At 42.8% G+C, this 15,869-nt stretch overlaps 1 protein-coding gene across 1 annotated transcript; it reads right to left on the reverse strand.

Annotated features, from left to right (window-relative positions):
• Positions 1-12,258: 12,258 nt before the first annotated feature.
• Positions 12,259-13,875, reverse strand: LOC138851520 (zinc finger protein 271-like). The gene has a single exon (XM_070080721.1). It carries the CDS (start codon positions 13,386-13,388, stop codon positions 12,393-12,395), a length of 996 nt encoding a protein of 331 aa, XP_069936822.1. The 5' UTR covers positions 13,389-13,875; the 3' UTR covers positions 12,259-12,392.
• Between the last annotated feature and the right edge of the window lie 1,994 nt (positions 13,876-15,869).

Consider the following 15,869-nt stretch of genomic DNA (forward strand, 5'->3'; position numbering starts at 1 on the left):
AGAAACCTGGGAGGGGACAGGAGAAGAAACCTGGGAGGGGACAGGAGAGGAAGAAACCTGGGAGGGGACAGGAGAGGAAGAAACCTGGGAGGGGACAGGAGAGGAAGAAACCTGGGAGGGGACAGGAGACGAAGAAACCTGGGAGGGGACAGGAGAGGAAGAAACCTGGGAGGGGACAGGAGAAGAAGAAACCTGGGAGGGGACAGGAGAAGAAGAAACCTGGGAGGGGACAGGAGAGCAAACCTGGGAGGGGACAGGAGAAGAAGAAACCTGGGAGGGGACAAGAGAAGAAGAAACCTGGGAGGGGACAGGAGAAGAAGAAACCTGGGAGGGGACAGGAGAAGAAGAAACCTGGGAGGGGACAGGAGAAGAAGAAACCTGGGAGGGGACAGGAGAAGAAGAAACCTGGGAGGGGACAGGAGAAGAAGAAATCTGGGAGGAGACAGGAGAAGAAACCTGGGAGGGGACAGGAGAAGAAACCTGGGAGGGGACAGGAGGAAGAAACCTGGGAGGGGACAGGAGAAGAAACCTGGGAGGGGACAGGAGAGGAAGAAACCTGGGAGGGGACAGGAGAGGAAGAAACCTGGGAGGGGACAAGAGAAGAAGAAACCTGGGAGGGGACAGGAGAAGAAGAAACCTGGGAGGGGACAGGAGAAGAAACCTGGGAGGGGACAGGAGAAGAAACCTGGGAGGGGACAGGAGAAGAAACCTGGGAGGAGAAAAGAGAGGAAGAAACCTGGGAGGAGAAAGGAGAGGAAGAAACCTGGGAGACAGGAGAGGAAGAAACCTGGGAGGGGACAGGAGAGGAAGAAACCTGGGAGGGGACAGGAGAGGAAGAAACCTGGGAGGGGACAGGTGAGGAAGAAACCTGGGAGGGAACAGGAGAAGAAACCTGGGAGAGGACAGGAGAAGAAGAAACCTGGGAGAGGACAGAAGAAGAAACCTGGGAGGGGACAGGAGAAGAAGAAACCTGGGAGGGGACAGGAGAGGAAGAAACCTGGGAGGGGACAGGAGAGGAAGAAACCTGGGAGGGGACAGGAGAAGAAGAAACCTGGGAGGGGACAGCAGAAGAAGAAACCTGGGAGGGGACAGGAGAAGAAGAAACCTGGGAGGGGACAGGAGAGCAAACCTGGGAGGGGACAGGAGAAGAAGAAACCTGGGAGGGGACAAGAGAAGAAGAAACCTGGGAGGGGACAGGAGAAGAAGAAACCTGGGAGGGGACAGGAGAAGAAGAAACCTGGGAGGGGACAGGAGAAGAAGAAACCTGGGAGGGGACAGGAGAAGAAACCTGGGAGGGGACAGGAGAAGAAACCTGGGAGGGGACAGGAGGAAGAAACCTGGGAGGGGACAGGAGAGGAAGAAACCTGGGAGGGGACAGGAGAAGAAGAAACCTGGGAGGGGACAGGAGAGGAAGAAACCTGGGAGGGGACAAGAGAAGAAGAAACCTGGGAGGGGACAGGAGAAGAAGAAACCTGGGAGGGGACAGGAGAAGAAGAAATCTGGGAGGCGACAGGAGAAGAAACCTGGGAGGAGAAAAGAGAGGAAGAAACCTGGGAGGAGAAAGGAGAGGAAGAAACCTGGGAGACAGGAGAGGAAGAAACCTGGGAGGAGACAGGAGAGGAAGAAACCTGGGAGGGGACAGGAGAGGAAGAAACCTGGGAGGGGACAGGTGAGGAAGAAACCTGGGAGGGAACAGGAGAAGAAGAAACCTGGGAGAGGACAGAAGAAGAAACCTGGGAGGGGACAGGAGAAGAAGAAACCTGGGAGGGGACAGGAGAAGAAGAAACCTGGGAGGGGACAGGAGAAGAAACCTGGGAGGAGAAAGGAGAGGAAGAAACCTGGGAGGAGAAAGGACAGGAAGAAACCTGGGAGGAGACAGGAGAGGAAGAAACCTGGGAGAGGACAGGAGAGGAAGAAACCTGGGAGGGGACAGGAGAGGAAGAAACCTGGGAGGGGACAGGAGAAGAAACCTGGAAGGGGACAGGAGAGGAAGAAACCTGGGAGGGGACAGGAGAAGAAGAAACCTGGGAGGGGACAGGAGAAGAAACCTGGGAGGGGACAGGAGAAGAAACCTGGGAGGGGACAGGAGAAGAAACCTGGGAGGAGAAAGGAGAGGAAGAAACCTGGGAGGAGAAAGGAGAGGAAGAAACCTGGGAGACAGGAGAGGAAGAAACCTGGGAGGGGACAGGAGAGGAAGAAACCTGGGAGGGGACAGGAGAGGAAGAAACCTGGGAGGGGACAGGTGAGGAAGAAACCTGGGAGGGAACAGGTGAGGAAGAAACCTGGGAGAGGACAGGAGAAGAAACCTGGGAGAGGACAGGAGAAGAAGAAACCTGGGAGAGGACAGAAGAAGAAACCTGGGAGGGGACAGGAGAAGAAGAAACCTGGGAGGGGACAGGAGAGGAAGAAACCTGGGAGGGGACAGGAGAGGAAGAAACCTGGGAGGGGACAGGAGAAGAAGAAACCTGGGAGGGGACAGCAGAAGAAGAAACCTGGGAGGGGACAGGAGAAGAAGAAACCTGGGAGGGGACAGGAGAGCAAACCTGGGAGGGGACAGGAGAAGAAGAAACCTGGGAGGGGACAAGAGAAGAAGAAACCTGGGAGGGGACAGGAGAAGAAGAAACCTGGGAGGGGACAGGAGAAGAAGAAACCTGGGAGGGGACAGGAGAAGAAGAAACCTGGGAGGGGACAGGAGAAGAAGAAACCTGGGAGGGGACAGGAGAAGAAACCTGGGAGGGGACAGGAGGAAGAAACCTGGGAGGGGACAGGAGAGGAAGAAACCTGGGAGGGGACAGGAGAAGAAGAAACCTGGGAGGGGACAGGAGAGGAAGAAACCTGGGAGGGGACAAGAGAAGAAGAAACCTGGGAGGGGACAGGAGAAGAAGAAACCTGGGAGGGGAGAGGAGAAGAAGAAACCTGGGAGGTTACAGGAGAAGAAACCTGGGAGGAGAAAGGAGAGGAAGAAACCTGGGAGGAGAAAGGAGAGGAAGAAACCTGGGAGACAGGAGAGGAAGAAACCTGGGAGGAGACAGGAGAGGAAGAAACCTGGGAGGGGACAGGAGAGGAAGAAACCTGGGAGGGGACAGGTGAGGAAGAAACCTGGGAGGGAACAGGAGAAGAAGAAACCTGGGAGAGGACAGAAGAAGAAACCTGGGAGGGGACAGGAGAAGAAGAAACCTGGGAGGGGACAGGAGAAGAAGAAACCTGGGAGGGGACAGGAGAAGAAACCTGGGAGGAGAAAGGAGAGGAAGAAACCTGGGAGGAGAAAGGACAGGAAGAAACCTGGGAGGAGACAGGAGAGGAAGAAACCTGGGAGAGGACAGGAGAGGAAGAAACCTGGGAGGGGACAGGAGAGGAAGAAACCTGGGAGGGGACAGGAGAGGAAGAAACCTGGGAGGGGACAGGAGAGGAAGAAACCTGGGAGGGGACAGGAGAGGAAGAAACCTGGGAGGGGACAGGAGAAGAAACCTGGAAGGGGACAGGAGAGGAAGAAACCTGGGAGGGGACAGGAGAGGAAGAAACCTGGGATGGGACAGGAGAGGAAGAAACCTGGGAGGGGACAGGAGAGGAAGAAACCTGGGAGGGGACAGGAGAAGAAGAAACCTGGGAGGGGACAGGAGAAGAAGAAACCTGGGAGGGGACAGGAGAAGAAACCTGGGAGGGGACAGGCGAAGAACCCTGGTAGGGGACAGGAGAGGAAGAAACCTGGGAGGGGACAGGAGAGGAAGAAACCTGGGAGGGGACAGGAGAGGAAGAAACCTGGGAGGGGACAGGAGAGGAAGAAACCTGGGAGGGGACAGGAGAAGAAGAAACCTGGGAGGGGACAGGAGAGGAAGAAACCTGGGAGGGGACAGGAGAGGAAGAAACCTGGAAGGGGACAGGAGAGGAAGAAACCTGGAAGGGGACAGGAGAGGAAGAAACCTGGAAGGGGACAGGAGAAGAAGAAACTTGGGAGGGGACAGGAGAAGAAGAAACTTGGGATGGGACAGGAGAAGAAACCTTGGAGGGGACAGGAGAGGAAGAAACCTGGGAGGGGACAGGAGAGGAAGAAACCTGGGAGGGGACAGGAGAGGAAGAAACCTGGGAGGGGACAGGAGAAGAAACCTGGGAGGGGACAGGAGAAGAAACCTGGGAGGGGACAGGAGAGGAAGAAACCTGGGAGGGGACAGAAGAGGAAGAAACCTGGGAGGGGACAGAAGAGGAAGAAACCTGAGAGGGGACAGGAGAGGAAGAAACCTGGGAGGGGACAGGAGAGGAAGAAACCTGGGAGGGGACAGGAGAGGAAGAAACCTGGGAGGGGACAGGAGAGGAAGAAACCTGGGAGGGGACAGGAGAGGAAGAAACCTGGGAGGGGACAGGAGAGGAAGAAACCTGGGAGGGGACAGGAGAGGAAGAAACCTGGGAGGGGACAGGAGAGGAAATTCCAAATCCCACAGCAAACTACACTACCACCAAGGATCTCTATGGACTGGGATGGGCCCTGGAGCCCCTTCCCAGATCTAGGAACTACAATGCCTAAAGGAACAACCTCAAAGGCTGAAAACAGGAAAGGAAAAGGGGAGGGATGGGGAGAGGAGGAATGGGGAAGATGAGACAGGGGATGGAAGGAATGGGGGGTAATTAGGTTCAATCAGACAAAGAAGACCGAAGGGTCCAATTTCTCACATCAAGAGCCTCTTCACCACTGCAAGGAACCCCCGTTGAATAGGCCTGCAACCACAAATAGAGTACACACATCCTACCTTGTAGCACTGTATGACCCTTGTTGGTTTAGTGCTTAGCTTTGATAATTTAGCAATTAAGTGTTGTACTTTGATACAGGAGGGCCCCACTTATACACCAGGATAGGCTCTTGGTTACTGCTGTAAAGTGAAACATGGCTTTTTTCACTTTCAAATACACCTACCATCCGACTTACGACAGAGTTCGGTTCCAAGAAACTGGTCGTAAGTTGAAATGGACGCAAGTCGAACTTTACTACTGAATATCAACATAATAAAATAAAAGTCATTACAAAAATTTAGTTTTATTTTGGTATTTCATGTTTTACTTTATTTTTTATGCTGTTAGTACTGTATTTTATACTGTAAGATTTAGGATAAACACTGTGTACAACACAAACACTTATTTCCCAGAAATTTGGCATAAAAAACACGGTCATAAGTCGAGTCGTCGCATATCGAGCAGGTCGTAAGTCGGATGGTAGGTGTACATATAAATGCCTGAAAATGTTTATATTATCTTATATTAAGTGAGCAATAGAGCTAGGTCTAAAAAACAAAAATGCAGTACATGCATTACTTTCCTTAAAATATTTTTTCCTTACTTTATGATGAGTGGTGAATAAATTTATTGTAAGGCAAGACACACATACAACAGTTAAGTATCTTTATGTCAAAACATTTCGCCTACACAGTAGGCTTCTTCAGTCGAGTACAGAAAAGTTTGTAAAAGCAGAAAAGATGTGACGACAATGTAATCAGTCCATCACCCTTGAAGATCTAGCTTTGAGGTGGGCAGTCTCTCAGCCTGGAGAAGAGTATTTGTTCCAAAGTCTGAAACGATGTGGAGTTGAAGTGACAGTATGGAACATTATATACTGTCAGGTGATGAGATGGAGGCCACTAGCAGAAGCAAGAATGTAATCATTGAGAGGTCACATCCCTCTCAAACTTTTCTGTACTCAATTGAAGAAGCCTACTGTGTTGGTGAAACGTTTTGAAATAAGTATACCCAACTATTCCATGCATGTCTTGCCTAACAACCTGTCGGTATTTTATACCATTTTAATATTCAAATTTATTGCAGGAAGTCTGAATTAATGAAGAATAGTTATAGTACTACTTGAAAACAGTTGCATTAGCAAAATGCTGTATAGCAAAGAACTGTAAAGTGAAGCTCTGTTTAAGCATGCCCACCGATACTTAAAAGATAGACAGCATAGCAAATGCTTTTTTTTTTTTTTAACCTTTCTGCAACTAACAAAAATCATACCAGTGAAGTAATGACAAACCAGCGTTCTGAAGTTAACTGATGCTCACCCAGAGGACTTGGACACCAGCCTCTATGCTGAGCTTCAGCAGTTTCACTCACGTACAATGTAAGTTCAGTGCAACAAAAACTGTTATAAAGTTCAGCATAACGGAATCTGTTTTTTAAATTTCATAATACAAACCTGAGAGTGCATTTCCAGACATAGACATCGCCTTGTGCATATTTTTAACATTAATGGTCACAAACTGCAGAGAGGAGCATTCATTTTCTCAGCTCAAGCATATAAGAAACCCCAAGAGAACATCTTTACTCCAACACTGGCTGGATGCCTTAGCACTGCTAAATATTGAAGATTTATGCCTGACTGATTTTGAGGACTTGAGGATACTTTTTAAATAATAAATTTATAAGCAGGCAACAATAAACAGAAAAGTATGCTCTCGAGATCACATAATTTCAGTGATGATAAAATCAGATCTTATTTTTTTATTTTGTCTTATAAACTTTTGGAGGGTGATTAAAAATAGTTTTCAATAAATGTCTGCATTTCCATTTTTCCCTTATAACAGTTTTCTTAAAAAGTACAGAAAGTATTGATGAAATTTATTTTTTTCTGTTGCCCTAGTTATAAGTAATTGGCTTATACTGCTTGCTATTTATTGTTAAATTAATTTAATAAAAACAGTATACAGTGGACCCCCGGTTAACGATATTTTTTCACTCCAGAAGTATGTTCAGGTGCCAGTACTGACCGAATTTGTTCCCATAAGAAATATTGTGAAGTAGATTAGTCCATTTCAGACCCCCAAACATACACGTACAAACGCACTTACATAAATACACTTACATAATTGGTCGCATTCGGAGGTAATTGTTATGCGGGGGTCCACTGTATATTTAATGTAATTGTGTGTTCTGGTGTGGGGAATGACCTTGAAGAAAACTTTAATTTTTAATGTATTATTTCACCTTCAGCACTTACCGAGTCTAAACGTCTATCAAGCTAAGCAATGGAAGGGCTGAGGGGGCACCATTACTGATCTGTACTTAGGGCCTCAGCTGGCCTTAACCCTTTGACTGTCGCGGCAGTATATATACGTCTTACGAGGTACCGTGTTTGACGTATATTTTATTTTATTATTTTTTTTTATTATCACACCGGCCGATTCCCACCAAGGCAGGGTGGCCCGAAAAAGAAAAACTTTCACCATCATTCACTCCATCACTGTCTTGCCAGAAGGGTGCTTTACACTACAGTTTTTAAACTGCAACATTAACACCCCTCCTTCAGAGTGCAGGCACTGTACTTCCCATCTCCAGGACTCAAGTCCGGCCTGCCGGTTTCCCTGAATCCCTTCATAAATGTTACTTTGCTCACACTCCAACAGCACGTCAAGTATTAAAAACCATTTGTCTCCATTCACTCCTATCAAACACGCTCACGCATGCCTGCTGGAAGTCCAAGCCCCTCGCACACAAAACCTCCTTTACCCCCTCCCTCCAACCCTTCCTAGGCCGACCCCTACCCCGCCTTCCTTCCACTACAGACTGATACACTCTTGAAGTCATTCTGTTTCGCTCCATTCTCTCTACATGTCCGAACCACCTCAACAACCCTTCCTCAGCCCTCTGGACAACAGTTTTGGTAATCCCGCACCTCCTCCTAACTTCCAAACTACGAATTCTCTGCATTATATTCACACCACACATTGCCCTCAGACATGACATCTCCACTGCCTCCAGCCTTCTCCTCGCTGCAACATTCATCACCCACGCTTCACACCCATATAAGAGCGTTGGTAAAACTATACTCTCATACATTCCCCTCTTTGCCTCCAAGGACAAAGTTCTTTGTCTCCACAGACTCCTAAGTGCACCACTCACTCTTTTTCCCTCATCAATTCTATGATTCACCTCATCTTTCATAGACCCATCCGCTGACACGTCCACTCCCAAATATCTGAATACGTTCACCTCCTCCATACTCTCTCCCTCCAATCTGATATTCAATCTTTCATCACCTAATCTTTTTGTTATCCTCATAACCTTACTCTTTCCTGTATTCACCTTTAATTTTCTTCTTTTGCACACCCTACCAAATTCATCCACCAATCCCTGCAACTTCTCTTCAGAATCTCCCAAGAGCACAGTGTCATCAGCAAAGAGCAGCTGTGACAACTCCCACTTTGTGTGTGATTCTTTATCTTTTAACTCCACGCCTCTTGCCAAGACCCTCGCATTTACTTCTCTTACAACCCCATCTATAAATATATTAAACAACCACGGTGACATCACACATCCTTGTCTAAGGCCTACTTTTACTGGGAAAAAATTTCCCTCTTTCCTACATACTCTAACTTGAGCCTCACTATCCTCGTAAAAACTCTTCACTGCTTTCAGTAACCTACCTCCTACACCATACACTTGCAACATCTGCCACATTGCCCCCCTATCCACCCTGTCATACGCCTTTTCCAAATCCATAAATGCCACAAAGACCTCTTTAGCCTTATCTAAATACTGTTCACTTATATGTTTCACTGTAAACACCTGGTCCACACACCCCCTACCTTTCCTAAAGCCTCCTTGTTCATCTGCTATCCTATTCTCCGTCTTACTCTTAATTCTTTCAATTATAACTCTACCATACACTTTACCAGGTACACTCAACAGACTTATCCCCCTATAATTTTTGCACTCTCTTTTATCCCCTTTGCCTTTATACAAAGGAACTATGCATGCTCTCTGCCAATCCCTAGGTACCTTACCCTCTTCCATACATTTATTAAATAATTGCACCAACCACTCCAAAACTATATCCCCACCTGCTTTTAACATTTCTATCTTTATCCCATCAATCCCGGCTGCCTTACCCCCTTTCATTTTACCTACTGCCTCACGAACTTCCCCCACACTCACAACTGGCTCTTCCTCACTCCTACAAGATGTTATTCCTCCTTGCCCTATACACGAAATCACAGCTTCCCTATCTTCATCAACATTTAACAATTCCTCAAAATATTCCTTCCATCTTCCCAATACCTCTAACTCTCCATTTAATAACTCTCCTCTCCTATTTTTAACTGACAAATCCATTTGTTCTCTAGGCTTTCTTAACTTGTTAATCTCACTCCAAAACTTTTTCTTATTTTCAACAAAATTTGTTGATAACATCTCACCCACTCTCTCATTTGCTCTCTTTTTACATTGCTTCACCACTCTCTTAACTTCTCTCTTTTTCTCCATATACTCTTCCCTCCTTGCATCACTTCTACTTTGTAAAAACTTCTCATATGCTAACTTTTTCTCCCTTACTACTCTCTTTACATCATCATTCCACCAATCGCTCCTCTTCCCTCCTGCACCCACTTTCCTGTAACCACAAACTTCTGCTGAACACTCTAACACTAGATTTTTAAACCTACCCCATACCTCTTCGACCCCATTGCCTATGCTCTCATTAGCCCATCTATCCTCCAATAGCTGTTTATATCTTACCCTAACTGCCTCCTCTTTTAGTTTATAAACCTTCACCTCTCTCTTCCCTGATGCTTCTATTCTCCTTGTATCCCATCTACCTTTTACTCTCAGTGTAGCTACAACTAGAAAGTGATCTGATATATCTGTGGCCCCTCTATAAACATGTACATCCTGAAGTCTACTCATGACTACTTATGACGTATATATACTCATAAATTCTAGCGGCTTCAAATCAAGCAGGAGAAAGCTGGTAGGCCCACATGTGAGAGAATGGGTCTGTGTGGTCAGTGTGCACCATATAAAAAAAATCCTGGAGCACGCAGTGCATAATGAGATAAAAAAGCTCCGACCATTTTTTTTAATTAAAATGCCAACTTTGAGGTCTATTTTCGTATATTTGTGGTTGTATTCTCGTTTTCTTGGTCTCATTTGATAGAATGGAAAACATATTATAGAAATTGAGGTGATTTTGATTGATTTTACTATAAAAAGAACCTGGAAATGGAGCTCAAAGTAGGGGAAATGTTTGATTTTTGCCAGTGTTCAAAAGTAAACAAATGATGTCATTGTCCAATAAATGTCCAACTAGCCATTCTAATATGCAGTCATGAATGGATTGATGTTATTTATACAATTATTACAGTATTGCAGTAGTCTGCATAATAGTAAGTCTTCTATTTTTTGTTTGAATAAAAATTCAAAATAGAAAGCAAGAGTAATATCAGAGGGGCCTGGAGACATGACTGATGAACAAAGAAAATATCATTTTAGAGCCAGGAATGTCTGCATTGTTCATTCTGGACCTTATTTTGAAATTTTCATATTTTTTTAATTTTCATGAAATTGGCCAAATTGCAAATTTCTGACCACATTATTGGGTAGTTGAAATCAGTAAATGGGCAGTTTCTTGTACTCAATCGATAAAAAAAAATGGAGTTCTAAAGAAATAGCTATGAGTTTGGTCGATTGGAACAAAGTAATTAGCCGAAAATAGGGCTCAAAGTGGGCGAAATCCCCGATTTGTAAATATCGCCGAGGTCGCTAACTTCGCGAGAGCATAATTCCGTCAGTTTTCCATCAAATTTCATTTTTTTGGTGTCATTACAATCGGGAAAAGATTCTCTATCATTTCATAAGAAAAAACAATTTTTTTTTTTTTTTGAAATTTTGCGACACCAGGAGACACCTCAGGATTGGGGGTTGCGACAGTCAAGGGGTTAACCTGGTTCTGGCTGGCCACAAGATGGATTATAATGAACAACAACATTCTCCATCTACAGCCAGGTTCTGACTAAGGTGTTGGGAACAATTCCCACATTGTAAGTGCTGACCTGCTAGGTAAACAAAGGCTGCTAGCTCCCAGCAATTGACAGTCTGGCAATGTTACTTGGCCAACACTTCTGACCTCAGAAGGACAGACTTTAGTTTCCATTTTGGTGACAGGGAATGGAGAGAGGGGGATGGGAAGGAACTTAGATTTTGAGGAAGGAGACAAGAGGTCTAACTCATGGGATCAAGAGCCCCTTTGCCATGCCAAGAAATCCCCCTTGAAGGGATTGAGTTGTTTAGATCATGCTGATCCATGAAAATCAGTAAGTTGGCATCTCATGACCCTTTCAAAGACTTGTGTAATTTTGTCATTGCTCTTCTGCTTACTCGTGTGCAGAGGAGCTACATCTGCCCTTACTAAATATCTGGGAAATCAAGTATATCTAAGAATTTTCTTCAAAGAATACTGAATATTTGTACTAATGATAATTTCTGGGAATTTAGCCGAGATGCTGCATGTATGGACATGTGTTTCATTATTTTTTTCAAATTCTGAATTTGATTCTAATAATCATGACACAATTGTAATAAAAAATATGACAAGCCAGTCCCAGAACTAATCATTTATAATGGCTATGAATGGACTCGAGCTAGAGCATGCCACAGTCATGCTGGTGTATGATTTAGCTGCAAAAACCTGTATTTATGGTCAGTGGGGTCCATGCTAATCCTCCTAAAACTAGCAAGGGAGGGCACCATCCTAATAGGATTCATCAAGCTAGATATATTACTATATTCATTAATTATGTTAGCAAGAACACCACTGTGACCATAATTGCAGGTTTTTATGGATCAATCTCACACCAGCCTGGCCATGGCAAACTCTAGATCAAGTCTCCTCAAACGTCTAATGAATGACTTTTTTTGAAGACTTGCTTTCCATGGCATCAAACCCTACAATGAGTGACTTCTTTACTACTGTGTTATTACAATTTCATGAGTCGTTTCTAACAGCTTTGAAGGGGACTTGAATTAGCGCATGCCACAGCCTTATTGGTGTGAAAATAGTCTGTAAAAACCTACATTTACTGTTTCCAAGAAAATACCTGATGGCTCATTGTATATTTTGTCCCAATCAGCTCTCTGACTGGTGAAGTTAAATTTCCTGTACATTCCCTCATGCTAGATATTCGCACATCCTTTACACATGGGTATCCAAATACACACGGATATCCAAACTTTTGTGTGGTTGTGACCAGAGTACTGTACATTTTATCTCATAGTGTTATGTGTCTGATATTTCTTCATTATTCATGATCAGATTTTATGTATTTCTTATTTCTAGCAGACTTATCTGTTAGCTCAAAACAAACTTTTTCCATGGTATTTTTGTTGACCTAGAAAGCTTCTAAAATTTTTTCTGGTAAAATGCTGCTAACATCTTTGTTTTACTTTTGGAAGGCTGAAATCTCCAAGGGAGGCAGTATTTGGCGAGGGATTTTCAAAGCAGCTACCTATCTTTCTTGTTTATTCAGTGAATTCCTTTGCATTGGCTGATAGTAGCTAACATACCAGGATAATTACTAGATTGTTCTTAACTTAAATGTGTACAACTCCTTCCACTTCCAGAAACTGAACACTAATATGACCTAATTTTTATGAACTCTCATGTGCTTTACTAAACTCGACTGATCTGAAAACTCTTTTAGACATTTTGAACAATGATATGGTTTCTCTCCACTATGAACTCTTATATGTCTTACTAAATTGGATTTATGTGAAAAGTCTTTTGCACACACTGAACAATGATATGGTTTTTCCCCTGTATGAATTCTCATGTGTTTTACTAATGCAGACTTATCAGAAAATTCTTTTAAACATACTGAACACTGGAACAGTTTTTCTCCAGTATGAATCCTCATGTGATTCACTAAACTAGATTTATCTGAGAAGTCTTTTACACACTCGGAACACTGGTATGGTTTCTCCCCAGTATGAACTCGCATGTGTCTTATTAAACTGGATTTATCTGAAAACTCTTTGAGACATTCGGAACAGTGATATGGCTTTTCTCCAGTGTGAATTTTCATATGTTTTAATAAGTTAAATTTTAAGGAAAAAGCTTTTAGACACACTGAGCACTGATATGGCTTCTCTCCAGTATGAACTCTCATGTGATTGATTAAATGAGCATTTTTAGAAAAAATTTTCACACATACTAAACACTTGTATGGTTTCTCTCTAGTATGAATTTTCATGTGTTGCACTAAATTAGATTTTAGAGAAAACCCTTTTAAACACATTGAACATGGATATGGTTTCTCTTTTGTATGAGTTTTCATGTGTTGTACTAAGATAGACTTTAGAGAAAAATCTTTTAGGCACTCTGGACAATGATATGGCTTCTCTCCAGTATGAATTCTCATATGTTTTATTAAGGTAGAGTTATAGGAAAAGTCTTTTAGACACACTGAACACTGAAGTGCTTTTTTGCTTTTGCAAATTCTCTTCAAAGATGCACAATGAGACTTTTGTGAGGAGTGTTTTAGAGACTGTGAATACTGATATAATTTATCCTGTGTGTGTAGAATAATTTGTGATCTTTGAACACGTTCTTTTTCAAGTATATCAGACATAGTTAACATTAACTTGATAATATTCTATATGAACTATGAGAGCTTAACGAGATGAAATTTTTTCTGATATTTCATTACACTGAAAACCAATTTTTCTGAATTTCTGTTTTATTACAATATTATAAACACAGGCAAGTGATAAACCCATAAGGATCATACAGAGAAAATTAAAAAGGAATGATGATTCACAGATTACTAGGACAGCTCCAAGTCCTTGAAAGCCCTGAAGGGCTTTCTAATACCGTATACAAATTTAAATATTTGTTGTCAAAGCTTTCACACCACTTTTGAAATAATGTATATTGTTATAAGTTACATACATATTATATATATTATCATGCATATTATTAAAGCCAATTTATAAAAAAAACTTCATGTTACTACTGCAGTCTTGGTACTTCCTATCCACACAAGATATTGCTACTATGATCTTGCTTTATGCAAATTTTACTTATGACAAGCACCAGGAATGTGTTTAGTATAGCATATATATATATAAGTTTTTTAAAATTTGTATGACAGTCAGCTATATTAATGCATTCCCTTATTAATGAAATGGCATACAGCTTGATAAACATCTTTTCATGCAAAATTGGAGCCTTATAATGTGTCCAACACAGTACATGGGACAATGATTGCTAGGGCAGGAATTTTATCAAGGGAAAAATGAGGTTAAATCATATTACATTTGGGGGCACAAAAGTTTATAATAGTAATGAACAGTAAAACAGAGCAGAGCAGAGGGATGGGATGGGATGGGATGAGGTGGGGACTAAGACAGATGAGAAATTATGTAACTGATATAGCAGATACTATCATTACTGCTGCACAATGGTCATACATAGTACCTTCCTCATAATACCATTCATACATTTATCATCATACTGCTGCACAATGGTTACATGAACAACACCTCTATAATACAGCAGAACATTCAATCTTTGCAATACTCTTGTACAATGCACATTCATATTAAAAACTTAAAGAAGAATCAGCACATTTTGTTGAAGAAAGAGATTAACTTAAGCACACTTCATGCTGATGATACTATACTTGAAATAATTTTGTGAAAAAATTTGTAATGCAAACTGAGATAACATTGTACATAATAAGCCTAAGTAAGTCAGGAGAATGAATGTCAAAACAGACTATTAAGGAGTCTCTCTTGACAAACATGGCACAGGTGATGACACTGTACGTATGTAGCATTTCCATCACTGCAATTAAATAATGCCATCACTATACATATTTCAGTATATATGTAGCATATATGAGCTTTATAACACTGAAGATCTGCAGTGGAAGCACTACAAATGCAATTCCTCTTCTTAATGAAAATGACAACTTGCAGTATTGGCCCACTACCAGCCTCTGGTGCCAGATTACCTACATAAAATAAATGTCACATTAAGTGGAATATAAGACAAAATATAGTTTTGTTAAATTTTTTACTTTACGCACATTTTAAATGTATTAATATTACAAATTATAAATAATTATTACAATACAGTGGTACCTCAAGTTTCGGCTGTTAAAGAACGAATTTGTTCCCATCAGAGGTTATGTAAATTAGATAAGTCCGTTTCAGACCCCCAAAAATACACTTACAAAAGCACTTACAAAAACACACTTATATAACTGTTAGAGTTGAGAGCCGTTTGAAACTCAAGGTACCACTGTACTCTAAATACACAAAGTACAGTGGATCCCCAGATTAAGACGTCATTGGATTAAGAAAATAATTGGATTATGTAACGTTTTTGCATCAAAATACTGGCTCGGTTAATGACGCTGAACTCGGTTAAAGTCATTCGTCCGGGACATGTCCGCATGCCGTGAGCGGCCCAGCCACTCCATGTACAGCCAGTGTGCCACTGTTTACAATCCAGTGAGGAAGATTCCACGTGTACATGCGATACATTTTGTATTATTCCATTGTTTTTAGTGCTTGTAGCTGCTAAATAAGCCACCATGGGCCCAAAGAAAGCTTCTAGTGCCAGCCCTTTGGTAGAGGGTGAGAAACACTATAGAATTCAAGAAAGAGATCATTGCAAAATACGAAAGTGGAGTGTGCGTCTCCGAGCTGGCCAGGTTGTATAACAAACCCCATACAACCATCACTACTATCTTGGCCAAGAAAAAGGCAATCAAGGAAGCTGTTGTTGTGAAAGGTGCAAATATGCTTACAAAACAGAGATCGCAAATACTCTAAGATGTGGAGAGACTTTTGTTGGTGTGGATCAACAAGAAACAATTAACAGGAGATAGTGTTTTGCAATTATATTTAAAAATCATTAAGAAAATGCCTGGAACTAGTGCTCATATTGGTGAATTTAAGGCCAGCAAAGGCTGGTTTGAGAGATTTAAGAATCATAGTGGCATACACAGTGTGATAAGGCATGGTGAGGCTGCCAGTTCTGACAAAAAAAAGTGGCTGAAAAATATGTCCAGGACTTCAATGGGTACATAGAGGCGGAAAAATTAAAACCC

The sequence above is a fragment of the Cherax quadricarinatus genome, unplaced genomic scaffold (assembly GCF_038502225.1).
Source record: "Cherax quadricarinatus isolate ZL_2023a unplaced genomic scaffold, ASM3850222v1 Contig842, whole genome shotgun sequence".
NCBI lineage: Eukaryota > Metazoa > Arthropoda > Malacostraca > Decapoda > Parastacidae > Cherax > Cherax quadricarinatus.

Excerpts from the sequence above, each read along its gene's own strand:
- LOC138851520 (XM_070080721.1), bottom strand. The coding sequence starts at position 13,388 with ATGTTAACTATGTCTGATATACTTGAAAAAGAACGTGTTCAAAGATCA.